At 43.9% G+C, this 16358-nt stretch overlaps 1 protein-coding gene across 1 annotated transcript in view; it reads left to right on the forward strand.

The window, feature by feature from the left end:
- The first annotated feature begins 2610 nt into the window (after positions 1-2610).
- Positions 2611-16358, forward strand: part of LOC309523304 (putative helicase senataxin) — a 74818-nt gene continuing 61070 nt past the window's right edge. Inside the window, exons 1-5 of the mRNA XM_082207099.1 lie at positions 2611-2706; positions 9213-9328; positions 10229-10300; positions 13849-14001; positions 15469-15576. Of these exons, the coding sequence (XP_082063225.1) occupies positions 2703-2706; positions 9213-9328; positions 10229-10300; positions 13849-14001; positions 15469-15576 (453 nt within the window). The 5' untranslated portion in view covers positions 2611-2702. The remainder of the gene's footprint in view (positions 2707-9212; positions 9329-10228; positions 10301-13848; positions 14002-15468; positions 15577-16358) is intronic.

The following is a 16358-nucleotide window of genomic DNA, read 5'->3' on the forward strand; positions in this document are numbered from 1 at the left end:
CTGAAGGCCCCCAATCTAATCTTGGCAGGGGGTTGGACTCGATGGCCCTTGTGGTCTCTTCCAACTCTACGATTCTATGATTCTATGATTCTAATCTCCCTGATGCCCTCTGTTTATCCTGTAGACTCCAAGCAAAGCCTTTCTTGTACATCCTTACACTTTTTAAAGGTTCTTTGGGATCCTTTTAGTGCTGCACTTACCTACTAAAAGCTTTGCTGCACTTATTTTTACTGGTTTTAGTGTTGTATTTTTATTTTGTTGTTTTGTCTTGTTTTCTGTAAGCTGCCCTAAGGGTGTCTGCAGCAAAAGAACCTTGACGAGGAACGAGTTTCATAGTTAACTGTGCACTGTGTGAATAAGTAATTTAGTTTCAGTGTTATGAGACAGAGGGAGAAACTTTTCTGTAGCCACTCTCTCCATGCCTTGCATAATTCTATAAACATCTGGCTTGTTGCCTCTTGCCTTTTCTCTAAACCAAAAAGTCCCAAATGTTACAACCTTTCCTTGTAGGGGAGTTGCTGTATCCCCTTGGTCATTTTGGTTGCCATTTTTTGAACTTTTTCCAACTCTTATTGAGGATGTGCAAGATACAGATTTCAGGATTTGCTAAGCAGATCAAAAGTATTTATTTGCCAAATGTCTTTCTAGTTTAAAAAAGGTAGCTGTACTTCAGCAGGGCTCTAAGTGTCTGTTTCACACCCAGGAAACTGTGGTGACATCGACTTCCGGGTTAGCGCGAAAATGTTAATGGCGGATTCCCTCCGAGCTCCGGAGGGAATCAGCTCCGCGGAAGACGGGTCCTGCCGCGGCGGCGACGCGGGGACCCTCAGAAACCACAGGCGCTGAAGCCTGTGGACTTGGTGACTCGGCAGGCACCATTTGCGCCCCCCCGACCCGCGAAGAAGCCTTTTTAAAGGCTTTGGAGCGGGGGACGGAGAGTGGCGTGGTGCTGAGAGTAGACCGCTTCTTCTATGGAGTGAAGCCGCAAGCCATGGCCGGAGAGCGCTGACTTCTTCCTTTGAACATTTGGATTACAAAAGTAACAACCCGTGAGTAGTACGGAAATTGGACTTAAAAATCTATTTTTCCTGAATTCGGTACGATCGGGGGAGGTGTTAAAAGGAAGTCGTTCCCCCCCCCCCCGTCCTGCAGACAGACAATTTAAAGCAAGAATTGGATAACTAAGGTCGAGAGACCATTTCTCTCTTTGTGAGACAAAAGTTATTAATTTCACGATTTGGCATTAGAAGTATTTTGCTGGAGGATAAGAACTGACTTTTAGGAGCTGACGTGCAACCCCCCGGGATCCGGGAGCGATCCGCGAGCGAGCCTGTTGAGGAGATATAAAGAGTTTGACAGCTGTCAAACGAGCTGTCAAAGTTAGAAAAAATTGCCTTTTGTTATTTCTGCTGGCTAATTGTGATACATTTGACTTCAAGTTGTTGAAAATAAAGAAGAAACAAAAACAAAGTAACTTGACTGTTGGAGAAAGAATGCTAAGTAACTAGAATCCCTCTAGAGGGGGTTCTGAGACATTACAATGGCTGCAGATGGAAAAATACAGGCTGAGTTGGATAGAATGTTCTTTCTCTTGGGAAAATTACAAGATCAGAGTGAAGCTTTGGCTACAGATGTAACAACCTTGAATTTTAAAGTAAATAAACTTGTTGATTGTGCCGAGGACTTGACTCAAGAAGATTCTGCAGCTGAACAAGAAGAGATATGTGCTGATTCAGAGGAGTGGGAAGGAGGAGCTGAAATGCCGCAGGTGAAAAAGGACGACCAGAGGCCTGCAAAAATGGATTACAAGGAAAATAAGACCTGGATGATGAGAATTTGGTTTGAATTTGAGAATGAAGATTGGAGAGATCTCCCCACGGGGAGATCGGAAGACCTATGGATTACAAATTTGATTAAGACGAAAGTTGGAGCTTTTGGGACATTTGGACTTAAAAGGAATAAGAAACATAATTTGGGCTCCACTTTTGAATATGGAGGTCTGGTTGGAAGAAACATAGACCCTACTGGGACAGAGCTTCTCCGTGACTCGCTGTCCAACATAAAGGACTACCAACAAAACCGGCAGAGAGGGACTGAGAGAGATTTGAGGGCCTCGGACGTGAGGGATCCAGGCTGAGAACTGATAAGCTGATGGATATTTTTGGGGGATCAAAACCGGGAAAGGGGGGGGTAAAGTTTTGGAATCCAAAGGGTGTATAATTATATGTTGCTTTCGGTTATTATGTTTTGTAATAAATATAAAAAATTGGGAAATTTGTGGAAGGGAACTTGGGTCGACCTTAGAAAAGGACGTAAATGATGGGTATTGTGGTTTAATCGAGGTTTATAAGTTAAATTTGGTTAATTAAGAAGAATTAAGTAAAATATTAATAAGGTAAAAGTTGGAGATAAGAACTTGCTGAGTTAATTATTGGAATTGGGATGCAAGAAGGGGAGGTGTGGGGAAGTCAGGGAAAGTGGTTAAGAAATTAAGGATTTGAAATTATATATGTTTGTCTTTGTGTTTGTATGTCTGTATTGTGTATTGTGTGTGTCTATATAAATTGTGAAAACCCAATAAAATTTTTATATATATATAAAAAAGAAACTGTGGTGACATCAACCTGGTGAGGCTGGGGGAAGAAAAATTGATCAGCAAGGACGTACAGAAATTCAGTCTGGATGCCCAGGCCAATCGCAGAATGAGTGAGTAGTTTGTAAAGGGTTCCTCCCTCACACCATTTGCTGTCTCCTAATTAGTCTGCTTAACAGTGGGGTTCAAAAGTTGGTTCTTCATAGCCCCCAGTCTCTGTTCTATCTGGGACAGACCTTTCCCAGATTGTGAGCAGGGATGAAATCCCGTAACACCATCCTATCCCTCCCATCCTATCCTGGTCTGCAGCCAAAGATGTTTATTTTATCAAATATATACTCTGGCTTTTACTCTGGCTTTATCTAAGCATAATTAAACAATAAAGCATCACACACAAAACAAAAAATATAACTGAAATCACTTCAGCTATAAAGTCTTATTAAAAGTCATTCCCAGCAGTTTTAAATCAGTTTCGTAATTGGGGTATAACAGGAACCTCTGGGTTGTAATGGGAGGAGGAAAATGGCGCCGAGGTAAGACGCGCCTACCGGGGCTCCTCGGATTTCTTTTAATCTTCCTTTAATCCTTTATATATTTTCTTAACTGACCCAGTCAGCCTTTGAAGCATTTTATAATTGCTGCAACTATATGCCATGGTAACCTTCTGAGAGATTTGGCCCTGCTCCAGATTGCTGCAGACTGCTCCTTGTTTCTCTCTTATCAGCGGGCCGGCCTCGGCCGCTAAAAGAGAAGAGAACGCCATTATCTTAATTGGAGAGAGGGCTTAAGAGGAAGACGCCGTGTGGTGTTTAAATCCTGAATAAGTTATCGTTTGTGCCCAGGCTGCTGTCATAGAGGGCTGAGAGAGGCCAGTGGAGCCAGGACACTTGGCACCCTACCCCCTAGACATTTTGAGGCTGTCACATTTCAATACTTCCTCTTGTGAGAAGCTGCAAACTGGGTCCGAGACGCCCACGGAAGACTGAGGTTGTAAGTGGATTTTACCGCAGTGGAGAGGAAAACTTCACTATTAGTATCCATCCAAGGAGCTTACATCCACGGTGCCATCTTCCAGTGGTCTTAACTATCTTATTTGTGTGTTAAATGTTATGTTAACTTATGAATCGTATAATCCTCGGCCTGAGGAAGTATGGGTCAGAACAAACGCTTGAGAGACTTTGACGAGCCCCTATCATCCCCTAAACCAAAACTATCAAGGTTGGTGCCACACCGGAATAGAAGAGGGAGTGACAATGCCGAGCATTGCCTTGCGGTGGAAACTCAAAATCGCTTCCTACCTCTAATTGATTTAGAAGACACTTCAACTCTGATGACTCAAAATTTGTCAAAAGTAAAGCTGGTAAAGGAGAATATGAAAGAAAAACTCTCATCACAGGATGATGGTTTAACATCTGATAGGGGGGAGTTCCCCAGTTGTGAGCAGTTACACTTAGTAATTAAGACCCTTCACTGTATCTTTAAAAGGCTGGATGAGGTGTCTTCACAATTATCCAATATCCTGCTGAAAGTTGAAAAACTTGAATCAACAACACAATCTTCAGTTTGTGAGGTCAAAAACTTATTGCCTCACCCCAATTCAGATAAAAGAAAGGAGACTAAAATTAAATATATTTTAAATTCCCAATTGAATAATCAGATATTAACTCTGCAACCCAAGAAAAGTTGCCTTTCTGTCCGGTCGGAAATAGGAAGATGGTCATCACTAGAAGGGGCTAAAGACTGTTTAAGCAAACTTTTAAAAATTAAGAAACACCAGATTGACCTATATGCGGTGATGCCCCTTCCCCGGCAGACCAACTTCTTGAAGGTGATACTTGCGTTTCACTCTGAAAAGATACCATCTATTATTGCCAGGCGGAAAACGCTTTTGTCCATGGCTGATATCGTAGCAACAAGGGTTTCTGCAGACAGCAAGATCAAACCCCTTCTAAATAGGTGCCCGGGCAGTGAGGACATTAGGACAAGTGACTCTGCTTTACTTCAAAATACTGCCAGATCCTCCTGCGATGATTCTGCAGTGTGTCATTTCCGACCAGTTTCGATACCCTCTCAAACAGCCATACATGAGGACGCAAACCTGCAGACTGCCCTTGATGAAAGGGAACTTATTGATTCGTTCAGAGCCCTCCCTCCGAAAGAACAGTCGGTGATGATGCAAAGATTTGACACGCTTAAATCTCAGCTTTTGCAAGTCCAACACAGAGAGGAAGATACTAACGATGCTTCAAACAATCCCACTTGGGCACACCGGACAGAAGTGGTAGACCCTCTTCAGCTCAGCCCCACTTTGAAAACAAAAACCATCTTGCAAGACTCAAATCTTCAAGTTGTTAATGCCCCCAGTGCTATTCCACGAGACGACCAGGCTATGCCATCCTCTCTTAACCTTCATCTATATCCATCGACCAACACACCTAAGGATGAAACTCTGATTTCCCTGCCTGACTCAAATCCCTCTTTAACTTACTCATCTATGCCAGAGCTAGAATCTTCTCCAGTTTCGACTAGTTATAGAAGTAGTTCACATGTGATGCCCCCGAGAGAGTCTTCCGTAATTACCGCCCCCGATGTCCCCTCAACTGTGAATGTTACACTTCGGGACCCGTCGTCGGAAACGATTGAAGACCCGATGGGACGCATCAATAAAGTCATCCTAATGCCTGATGATAAATCTGCTAGAGGGTTTCCTCCGACGGACTCAACTTCTCCCTCTCTGGGTATTTCTCTGTCAAGTTGTACAAAGAATTTCGAAATGAAGAGACTTCCTGTTCAGGGATCTACTTCTAGTAGATCAACCTCGGTGTTTTGCAAGAAACATGGGAAGAAGATAAAATAGATATAAATGGCTTCAAACTGATATCACTTCCAGCTAGTCCCTTCCAAAAAGGTGGCCGGTCCAGAGGTGGTCTTGCAATCGCCATATCGCTTAAAATGAGCGCTAAACTCTCACTAGTTCAGACTTTTCCTCCTTTTGCTTTCACAGGTCTGATTTCAAGTGAAAAATTCTCCCTATTAATCACCAATGTTTATCTTCCTCCAGGTGGTCTTGTATCGGACCTCCATTATAGATGGGATTCGCTGGAAGATCATTTATTGGCATGTTATGCTATGTACCCTAATATACCATCGATAATGGGTGGTGACTTTAATGCACGTACAGCCGCCAATTGGGATGGGATAATTAAGGCCAAGTGGTGGGTACCTCCCCCCTATCCAAAATCTGATTTAATTTCCTTTATATCAAGAAGATCTAAGGACATCAGAGTGAATGAGGCGGGAGTCCTTCTCTATCAATTGGCCATTTGTATGAATTTGAACATTTTGAATGGCAATTGCCCTCCGGACGTGCCAGGAGAATTCACTCATTTGGGCATAACATCAAATAGTGTCCTAGACTACCTTCTAGTTTCAGAAGACCTATTCTCAAACTTCCCTTATTTTAAAGTAGACAATGTGCAATCCAGTGACCACCTACCTCTAGCGGCCAAGCTAATGCTTGACTGGCATTGGCTCACACCCAATTCATGTAGGTTTAAATGCTGCAGCTCAAGTAAGAAGCATTAAATGGTCTATGAAACAGGCCCAAAAATATGCAGAATTCTTCCAGAGGAATATCTCCGAATCCTTTATTGCCTCAGTGGCGGAGTTGTCTGAACCAAATAGGATATTGGAGTGGTTCTCCCACCTCTCCGTAGCTTTAACTAGCTTCTTTACGATGCCAACTCACCTGGTTAACCGAGATCAACCCAGATTCGGTGCTCCTTGGTTTGATTCCAAATGTAAGCAAGCTAGGCTCTCTCTCTGTTGTATTTACAACAGATATAAATCTTCTGGAGCTGAAACTCTTCCCCCAGAGTACTTGCAGGCCAAAATTGCTTACAAACAGGCACAGAAGTCAGCCAAGCAGGAATGGCACCTAAGATGTTGGCAAGCGCTGATTGCTGCCTCTAAACTTCGCAGCTCTCGTGGTTTCTGGAATTTAATCAACAAAAGATCGAGGAAATACCCATTGACGGTTATACCAGCCCCAACATGGGAACAATTTCTAAGAAACTATTTCTCCCAGACAGCTATCTCTAACATTCATCCTGACACTCTTTCATGTTACTTGCCCATATGGCCAGATACTGACCCGGAGGAAATAGTAGATTTAATTGCTAAATTGAAAACTGATAAAGCCCCAGGGCCCGATTTGATCCTGGCAGAAGCTATTAAACAACACCCAGTATGGTGGGCCAAAATCCTAGCAAAAATCTTTGATGCAATTAATGCCACGGGCCAGATCCCTAGATCATGGAAGGAGTCCACCATAATTCCTATATATATAAAAGGACCACCAGACGACCCAGGAAACTATCGTAATATCAGTTTATTATCAATCATCGGAAAAATCTATACTCGCTTCCTGCTAACCAGACTAACCCAATGGGCCGAAGATTCCAATCTGATAGGCCACGAACAGGTCGGGTTTAGACCAAATCGTGCTTCTATTGACCATGCACTAATTTTATATCATTTGGCGCGAAAGTATTCTTTCCCCACTCATGGTCTTCTATGTGCCGCTTTTATAGATCTGAAGGCGGCTTTTGACAGTATCACTAGAGAGCTGCTATGGGGAAAATTGGCAAAGTGGGGCATAGAGAAAAGGCTGTTGTGGCTTATGATCAAATTACATGAAGGGACGGCCGCTAGGGTGAGGTTAACACCTGAGGGCGATCTCACAAACTCTGTACCAATAAATAAGGGGGTACGACAAGGGTGCATCCTTGCCCCCTATCTCTTTAATCTTTATATTAGTGACATGAGAACTCCCCTACTTGAGGCCCAAACCTCCATTCATGCATCCAGGCTTGCAGACTATCGCTACCCCTTATTATTGTACGCTGACGATACAGTGATCCTCTCTTATTCTCGAATCGGTTTGAGGAGGGCTTTTAAGATCTTCGCGTTATATTGCCAGTCAAATTTACTTACCATTAACCATTCCAAATCTAAAGTTCTAATTTTTTCCAGGAGTCGTAAAATGTATAGATGGGAACTCGAGGGGAAGCCAATTGAACAAGTCTACAAATTTCAATATCTAGGAATTTACTTCCAGTATAATATGGGATGGAAAGCGCATATCACATACTTACAAAATAAGGGCAAAGCCCTTATCTACACTCTATTACGCTTTTTCTTTACAGAGGGGGCTATGCATGTCCCATCTGCCTTAAAAGTTTATAGTGCAAAAGTGGTTGCAACTATGGCCTATGCAGTCCCTCTATGGGGCGCTTTTGTAAACCTCATGCCTCTGGTGACAGAGACGCCTTTTGAAACTACCCTCAGACGCCTTTTGAAACTACCCTCCTGTGTAAGCAACTCTGCTATTCGTTTAGAACTTAAGACCCCCTCCTTAGAGATCCTGATGTGGAGACATGCCTTTAATTACTGGCTGTCTCTCTGGCATAAATTGCCCAATTACCATCTTATTCAGTGCCTTTGGAGAGATGAATTCACCAGCCCATGGGCAACAAAAATCCATTCCAAACTGTTGACTTACGGAATCTCTCCTTCCGATATACTAAACTTAGATCTAATTACAGCAAAAAAAGTCATCAAACAAAGATTGGAGGAGGTTGACTTGCAACCAAAATCTTACTACAGGTGGTGGTACATGTTCCCCGATATATCAGGGCATTAGATTTATGTCCCAGATACCTCGATATCTGTCTACCTTATCGGTTGCGTCGCATAGATTCGCTTTTGTTAGAGCCAGATTTAATGTGTTCCCCTTATAGCCGAATAAAGTATTATCTATCTATCTATCTATCTATCTATCTATCTATCTGGGTTGTAATGTTAGTAGACCCATTGAAATCAATGGAGCTGACTGGCACTGGATATTGTTATAAAGGTTGGGTGTCACCCCCCACTCTGGTAAGCAGTAGCAAAATTCTAGGCGGTGTTCCAGGTGCTCACCCAGGATCTGTGTTCCTTTGAGAATCAAGGTGCGGCAGAGGCTTGTGTAGCTTTAAGAAATATGATTTATTCACATATTTACACCTGAGTTTAGATAAAAGGAGTCCAGATCTTACAGCATGGTCATCTCAAGAAGGGCTTGTTCCCTGTTCTCCCAGCCTGCCTGCTCAAGATGGAACTTTCTCTCTCTGCCTCCATTTCTTCTTCCCAGCACACCTTGCTAAAGGCACTCTTTTCATGTCACCTCAAATACAGTCACCCAGGGAAGCCTTCAAAATCCCTGGTTACTGTTCACACCTCAGGACAGTGGGGAAGGATAGCTCTCTTGCATTGCCAATGGCCCTTAATGGCCCTGTATTGTTTCTTAATGGCCATAGCTTGGCTAGGTCATTTTGCATAGGCTAGCCCAGGAATTCCTCTGCAGCTTGTATATTCCTAACCATTTATTAATTAAACCTTACCATTTATTAATTTCTAGGGATCCCCCCCACCATATAACAATATAACAGTATAAACCCACAGTTTAATGAATGTCAGAAGCATTGAATTTCAGTGTGAGAATGGTAAGCAACCAAAGTTCCATTTTGAAAGTGGGATATAAATTTCTAAATTAAAAGCATTTGGTTGGATTCCTTAGGCCGAGCAGCCCTTGGGAAAGATGAAGACATCCACAAGCGGAAGAAAGAGATAGATCAACGACTGGATGCTCTTTCTTGCCAATGTGCTATAGACGAAAGTCAAAGCAAAGAGAAGGTACTTGTTACAGTGGTGCCTCGCAAGTCGAAATTAATCCGTTCCGCGAGTCTCTTTGTCTTGCGTTTTTTTCGTCTTGCGAAGCACGGCTATTAGCGGCTTAGCGGCTATTAGCGGCTTTAAGAAAAAGGAAACAAACTCACGTTTTGTCTTGCGAAGCAAGCCCATAGGGAAATTCGTCTTGCGGAATGACTCAAAAAACGGAAAACTCTTTCGTCTTGCGCGTTTTTCGTCTTGCGAGGCATTCGTCTTGCGAGGTACCACTGTAGTTGCCATGGGTAATTTGACCAGGATTATTATATCCTACTCAGTCTGTCCGGTAGGCTGTGGTCTGAAACTGTAGTTCAGACATGCTCTTCAGTTAAAAGTGTGAAGGCTTGGAGGCACAGTGGATGGGCCGAAACCTGATGTGGGGTAGTGGGAAGACACATGTTTTACTTGCTCAAATGCTCAGTCTTCAGTTAAAGTGGGGATCAAGTAGCAGGGAGGCTGTTCAGAACTTTTTTTTTTCTTTCCGTAAGCAGCCCTATATTGAGTCAGAAAATAGATCCATCTAGCTCAGGCTTCCTCAAGCTCGGCCCTCCAGATGTTTTGAGACTACAATTCCCATCATCCCTGACCACTGGTTCTGCTAGCTAGGGCTCATGGGAGTTGTAGGCCAAAAACATCGGGAGTGCTGAGGTTCAGGAAGCCTGATCTAGCTCATTATTGTCAACATTGACAGGCAGCAACTCTCCAGGGTTTCAGGCAGCCCTACCTAGAGATACCATTGGGGGTTGAATCTGGGACCTTTTGCATCCAAAGTAGATGCTCTACCACTGAGCTATGCCCTTCCCCATGATTGGTTGAGTATTCATGTCAAAAACGAGTAAATTCCCACCCACCTCATCTTTCTTTCAGAAACAACAGTTAGAGCAGGAAACTCGCAGGCTTGCAGAAGAGAGCAAGAGGCTCACTGTTCAACTGAAGGAGGTATAAGTTTCATCACTAAGATGCTCTTAAAAACAACCTTGGTGAACTGCTTCATCTCATCATGCAAAAAAGTGCTTGTGTCTTGGATTAGCTCCAGCTAGGAAATCAGAATACCTCTCCTGTTAGTACAGATCACTGATTGTGCTGCTACTCTGTTGCACATCAGCCACGTGCCATTATCTCAGCCAAATCATAGACTAGGGTTGCCATAGGTCCGGGAAATCCTGGACATGTCATCTTTTGTTGGGCCAACATGCCCCCCCGGGGGGATTTTTACATTTTAAAGGAAGTGTCTGGGTTGGGACTTCCAGAGGCGGCGCCAACGGTAATGGCAGTCTCCTTCTGAACGGGAGGAGAAGCTCCGCGGAATTCAGGGTCTTACCGCTACGGCGCAGCGGAGACCCAAAAAAAACCGCAGGCGGGAGAAGCCTGCGGCCGTGGGACCCGGCGGGCGCCAGAAGCACCCCCCCCAATTAGCAAGGGAACCCTGTGAGGGGCTCCGGAGCGGAGCGGGGGTGGCGCGGCACTGAGGGTCGATCGCTACTTCCGTGGAGTGAAGCCGCGCAGCTGTTGCCGGAGAGCGCTGTACTCTTTCCTTTGAAATTTGGATTACAAACTACAACCCGTGAGTAAGATCTTTAAATCGGGAGATCAGAGGATTGGATTACCTTTGATCGGCATAAAAGACTTTGAACTTGGCACTGAAGCGGGAAAGACGCAAAAAGGAAGTCCGTCTTCCGCTTTTGTAAATAGGAGCAAAGCAAAGACTATTAAAGCTAGAGCCGGAGAAATTAAATTAAGAAGATCTAGATTTTAATGCCAGATGCAAGAACCCCCTCCTGGAGTGAGGGGGTGAGGGAAACTTTTGGACTTGAGAATAAGAGAGTGGAGGAAAAAGACCACTGCCTAATCCCTGATATTGGTCTGCCAGAGACAGTAAGAAAGTGTTGCACCGTTTATAAATATTTGTAACTGTTTGAGACTACTCTGCTTTTGAATTGGATGGGACTCTTTGTAGCAGCTGGAATTGGAAAGACTCTTTGTAATTGTTGCCTTTTACTGAAAAGTGAAAGCAGGACAGGACTGCCTTTGGAAAACTGCTTTGAAAGTAACATTGTTGCCAAGGTACTCCCCTAGAGGAGGCCTAGAATATAGCTGGGGATTTTCCACTACAACAGGTCTGGAAATTCTCCCATCGGAAAGGAATTTGAACTGCGTGAGTGACCTTGAATTTTAGAAAACAAAGCAATGGATCAGGATAATCCCCAGCCAACAAGGATTAAAACTAGACAACAGCAACGAAGACAATCAATAGTAGCACCTCCTGTCCTAGAAAAAGAGGATACTGGACAGACCGGTGCAAAAAGCACAGGTGCTGAAGAGAACTTAAGTGCATCATTAGACAAAATATTTGGAGATTTGGAAAAATTGTCAGCTAAAATTGATTTAAACACCACAACTATCAACTCCAACACTCAGGCTATTGACAGGCTGGTGCAGGAATCCAAACTGACAAGGAAAATTGCTGATGAAGCCAGAGAAAAGGCACTGGTGGTAGAAGGAAAACTGCAGCCAGGTGGAAAAATCAAAGTTAGAAACAGAATTGTTAGAACCCAATGTAAAGACACTTTCGAGAATGTATAATCTGTTGTTGAAATGGAATACTGAGGAAGAAACAGTAAAATCGGTAATGATAAAATGGGCACAAGACATAGGCCATAACATTATGTTTGCTGACTGGGAGAAGTTGTGGACCACCAGGATTAAATTTACAGCATGTAATGCCGTAAGAGAGAATATTATGAAAATGATGTATAGGTGGTACATGACCCCAGTCAAGCTTGCAAAAATATATCATTTGCCCGATAACAAATGTTGGAAATGCAAAGAGATTGAAGGTACATTCTTTCACCTTTGGTGGACGTGCCCAAGGATCAAGGCCTTCTGGGAAATGATATATAATGAACTGAAAAAGGTATTTAAGTATACTTTCCCGAAGAAACCAGAGGCCTTCCTCCTGGGCATAGTGGACCAATCGGTGTTAAAGAAGGATAGAACTTTTTTTATGTATGCTACAGCAGCAGCAAGAATTCTCATCACAAAGCATTGGAAGACACAAGATCTACCCACCTTGGAAGATTGGCAGATGCAACTAATGGACTATATGGAGATGGCGGAAATGACTGGCAGAATCCGAGACCAGGGAGAGGAGTCGGTGGAGGAAGATTGGAAGAAATTTAAAATTTATTTGCAGAAATATTGTAAAATTTTTGAATGTTAAGGACATTGAAATGAATCGCAGGGGCTTTAGCAACAAAGTAAAATGTAAGATTGGATTAACAACAGATAAATTAATAGGATATGAATTTGCTGAATTAATTTCTAAAAAGGGATACAAGGGATACAAGAACGGGAGACGTGAGGAAGTCGGGAAAATAAGTTAATTGAAGATGAGAAATTAAGAAAGAGGGAATTTTTGTTTTTTGTTACTATATGTGTTTTTATCTCTTTTTTCTTTTTTTTTGATGTGTTCAATGTTTGTATTTTTGTATTGTATTGTTTTTTGTGATTTTGTATTTTCTTTGTCTTTGTATGCTTTTTTATTGTGAAAACTTAATAAAATATTTATAAAAATAAAAAAGGAAGTGTCTGGGTTGGGGGGGGCTGGTTTGTTTGTTTGTGTTTGGCTTGGGCATGGGAGGCTTGGGCGCTGGTGGCTCAGGCTGCTCTGCACGCTGCGGCCGCTGCCAGCCCAAGCCAGGGAAAGAGGCAACCCTATCCTAGACACTTAAGAATTTTTGCGGGGCTCAGAGATCATCTAATCTAACATCCTGCTTTATGTTCAGCTATTCAGGTTCCTGTCTATGCCTTGAAAAGCACATAGAGCCAAAAGAGGAAGTTAGAAGTGTGGCACTTTCTCCCACTTCCTCTTTCAGCTCTATGGACTGCATACAATTAATTTTTACCCACTTAGATTAATGAGCCTAATGGGCTCGTCATGTTCATTCACTGGATTGGATACAACCCAAGCTGGGTTAGGGTAACTTTCCTCACCACCTCATGCCATAGAAGGTGAGGCTGTGGCTTGGTGGGCACCGAGAGAAATTCTAAGGGGCACTGTTGCATTCCTGAGCACCACATGGGTGAACACATACACCTTCATACGGACTCTAAGCAGGTATTTGGCTGTGTTTATCCTGAGTCATAGGAGCATTGGGAAGCTGCTTTATACTGAGTCAGGCCATTGATCTAACTTGGTCAGTATTGTTTGGCCTATCTGGAGATATTGGCGATTGAAGCTGACACCTCCTGCATGCAAAATGGGTACCCCTTCACAGAACTATGGCCTGTCATTTTAGCATCCAATCCAGTTCTTCTTCTAAAAGCAGCTGACTTCATCTTCAACCACACACTGAGAATGGACTTGTTTTGCCTGCCTGACCATGGCTGCTGTTGCAAAAACAAAAGAGGCAGCTGAAAGAAAACTGGTCTCTGTCTAAAAATTAGGTGCTCTTAAAAAGGAAGTTCCTGGCTCTTGTGTTTCCCAGGTTTGTGGGCGATCGCAAAGCGACATGAAAACGAACATCATCCTGGAGTCTCACATCATCTGCTGCACACTGAGCACCAGTGGGAGCAGCCTGCTGGGTGCAGTATTCCAGCGGCTGGACTGTGATCCTCTGAGCTGCGTCATCGTGGACATGGTTAGTGGGGGATATAGGCACTACAGTAGCAAGGGCATATTTGGGGCAGGAGGATGGAGGGTGTCTTTAGTACCTTTTACAGATTGCAGAAACAGCCCTGTTCACTTTGGCTGCCTTGTTTTGTATTTATACAAATGTTTCCCCACCACCAGCACCCTCTTCTGACATTAAAAGCCCTCAAGGCAGCTTTTTTGTTTGATGTGTTTTGACTGTTTTTAGTGGTGTTGCCTGCTTTTTTTATTTCAAGGCGTGCATAGGTGGTTTGCCAAAGGGGGGTGGGTGGGCAGACGGGGGAGTCAGATCATTGCCAGTTTTTCTTTTGTGAACTAAGTATTTTCTTGTGTCCTTAACTGTTACTTACCGTATTTTTCGCTCCATAGGGCGCACCGGACCATAGGGTGCACCTAGTTTTTTTTTGGGGGGGGGGAATAAAGAAAAAAAAAAGCCTTCCTTTTGCTGTTCATCCAGCCCAAGCATGTTGGTGCTGAGCAGCATGCCCCTCATTGAAAATTCTTCCAGAGGAGTCATACCCAAAGATACCTGGGGCAGGAAGGGGTGAGCATGGAATTTTATAAAACTATATTAACAGCTTTATAGAATTATATGAACAGCTGTAGGCTGCCAAGACACGCTTCTCACCTGACAGCCTGATGCCTAAATTAAGTGTCCGCATTATAAATGTAGGCCGTCAGTTGAAAGCACTCGGTCTTGAACCATGCAGGTTCCCAGTTGTACCATTTAGCGAAAGTTGACACCATCCCTAGCCCTGGTCATGAGTGCTTTGCACATTTTGAGGGTGGAAATTTTGACTTTGATGCCTAGGTAACTTAAATCTCAAGTTGAAGAAGCTGCTGCCACCCTTTAAAAACAAAAAACAGAAACAGAAAAACCCACACACACTTCAGAATTCAGTTGCTGTAGTCCAGGGGTGGCCAACTCCCAAGAGACTGCGATCTACTCACAGAGTTAAAAACTGGCAGTGATCTACCCCATTTTGGGGGGTCAGCCAGTGTTCTACTAGTCTTGTTTGCACGCTAACATTAAGATGTGTGGTTTAGCATTATGTGATACAGCTTCAGTTGATGGAACTTGTCGTTCCAACATTTTTTGAAGGCACCATCTGGGGTGGGAAAGCTGAACTATATCAAAGTAATCATACAGGGAAAGCAAATTGTATTGAAGCTGGAGGCAACCAAATAAATGTTGGAGAGCTAGGAATTTATTTATTTTAAGCAAGATCCTTGAGTAGCTCCCTGCTATGGATTGGATCGAAAGATCCTGGCCTCTTCCCTTCCACCCCAGACTCCTGAAAACTGGATCCAGAGGGTCAGGGGAGGCTATTATGTCAGAATGGATGAGTTGCAGATGTGGTATAGCAGGATTTGATACAAGGCGACTTGTGCGGCGAGATCTTAAGATCTCTCTCGATCTCTCTCATTTAAACTGGTCCCTTTGTCTTTTTAAAAGGCCATGCAGGCTTGTGAGGTTGAAACTATCATCCCACTCATTCATGGCTGCAAAAAGCTGGTCCTGGTTGGAGACCCAAAGCAGCTCCCTCCTACAGTTAAATCTATGGTGAGTATGTCAACAATTAAGGTGTTTTGACTATCCCAGAAAGAAGTTGTAGAGCTGAAAACTGACAGGCTGTTTATAGGCATCTAATGACCCTGCTTTTGGCATAAATAAAGTAAAACATCTATCAGGTCCTTAATGGTGTATGAGCTGCCTACGGTGAAAATGATTCAATTAGTTTATCGGATCTGTCAGAGCTGCTTCCAGATCCGAGCTCACAGAGGATCACGCTAGCCAGCATTCACTGTATAAAAGTCTTTATTGATTTACAGTTTCCATTTTCAAGCTGTAGCGCGCAACTCTACGTCTTATAAGCTAGACCGGCGAAGCTCTGTCTGAGTCTCCGCCTCCTGTACACCAACTTAATACCCTAGCCTTACTCCACCTTTTCCTCCTGACCGTTCTTCTCTGGGTCCCTCTGCCCCCCGTGGTCTCTTCCTTCCGGGACTCTTCTGACGCTGACCCCCCGGACCCTTCTGTCTCCTTGCGGTGGGCTTTAGGACCTGGCTCCCTTTCCGGGCTGCTTACTGTGCCGCCTTCCTGTGCATTTGAACTTGGCGCGCGCGCCCAACCTCCCACTTTCCGTTTGACCGTTTCTTCTCTCTCCGATGGAGGTGTGGCCACTCCTGACTCATGTCCTCCCCCCTGCGGCGAGCCGCCTGATCCCGATGCCTGGCGCCCTTCTCCCCCACTGCGCTCTGTTGGGGATGTTGGCCCCGATTTCCAACTGCTGCTCTCTGAACCCCCTTTTGTCCCTTCTTCCTGGGGTGTCCCCCTAAGCTCCC

Source organism: Podarcis vaucheri, assembly GCF_965113315.1.
Source record: "Podarcis vaucheri genome assembly, chromosome: W".
Taxonomy (NCBI): domain Eukaryota; kingdom Metazoa; phylum Chordata; class Lepidosauria; order Squamata; family Lacertidae; genus Podarcis; species Podarcis vaucheri.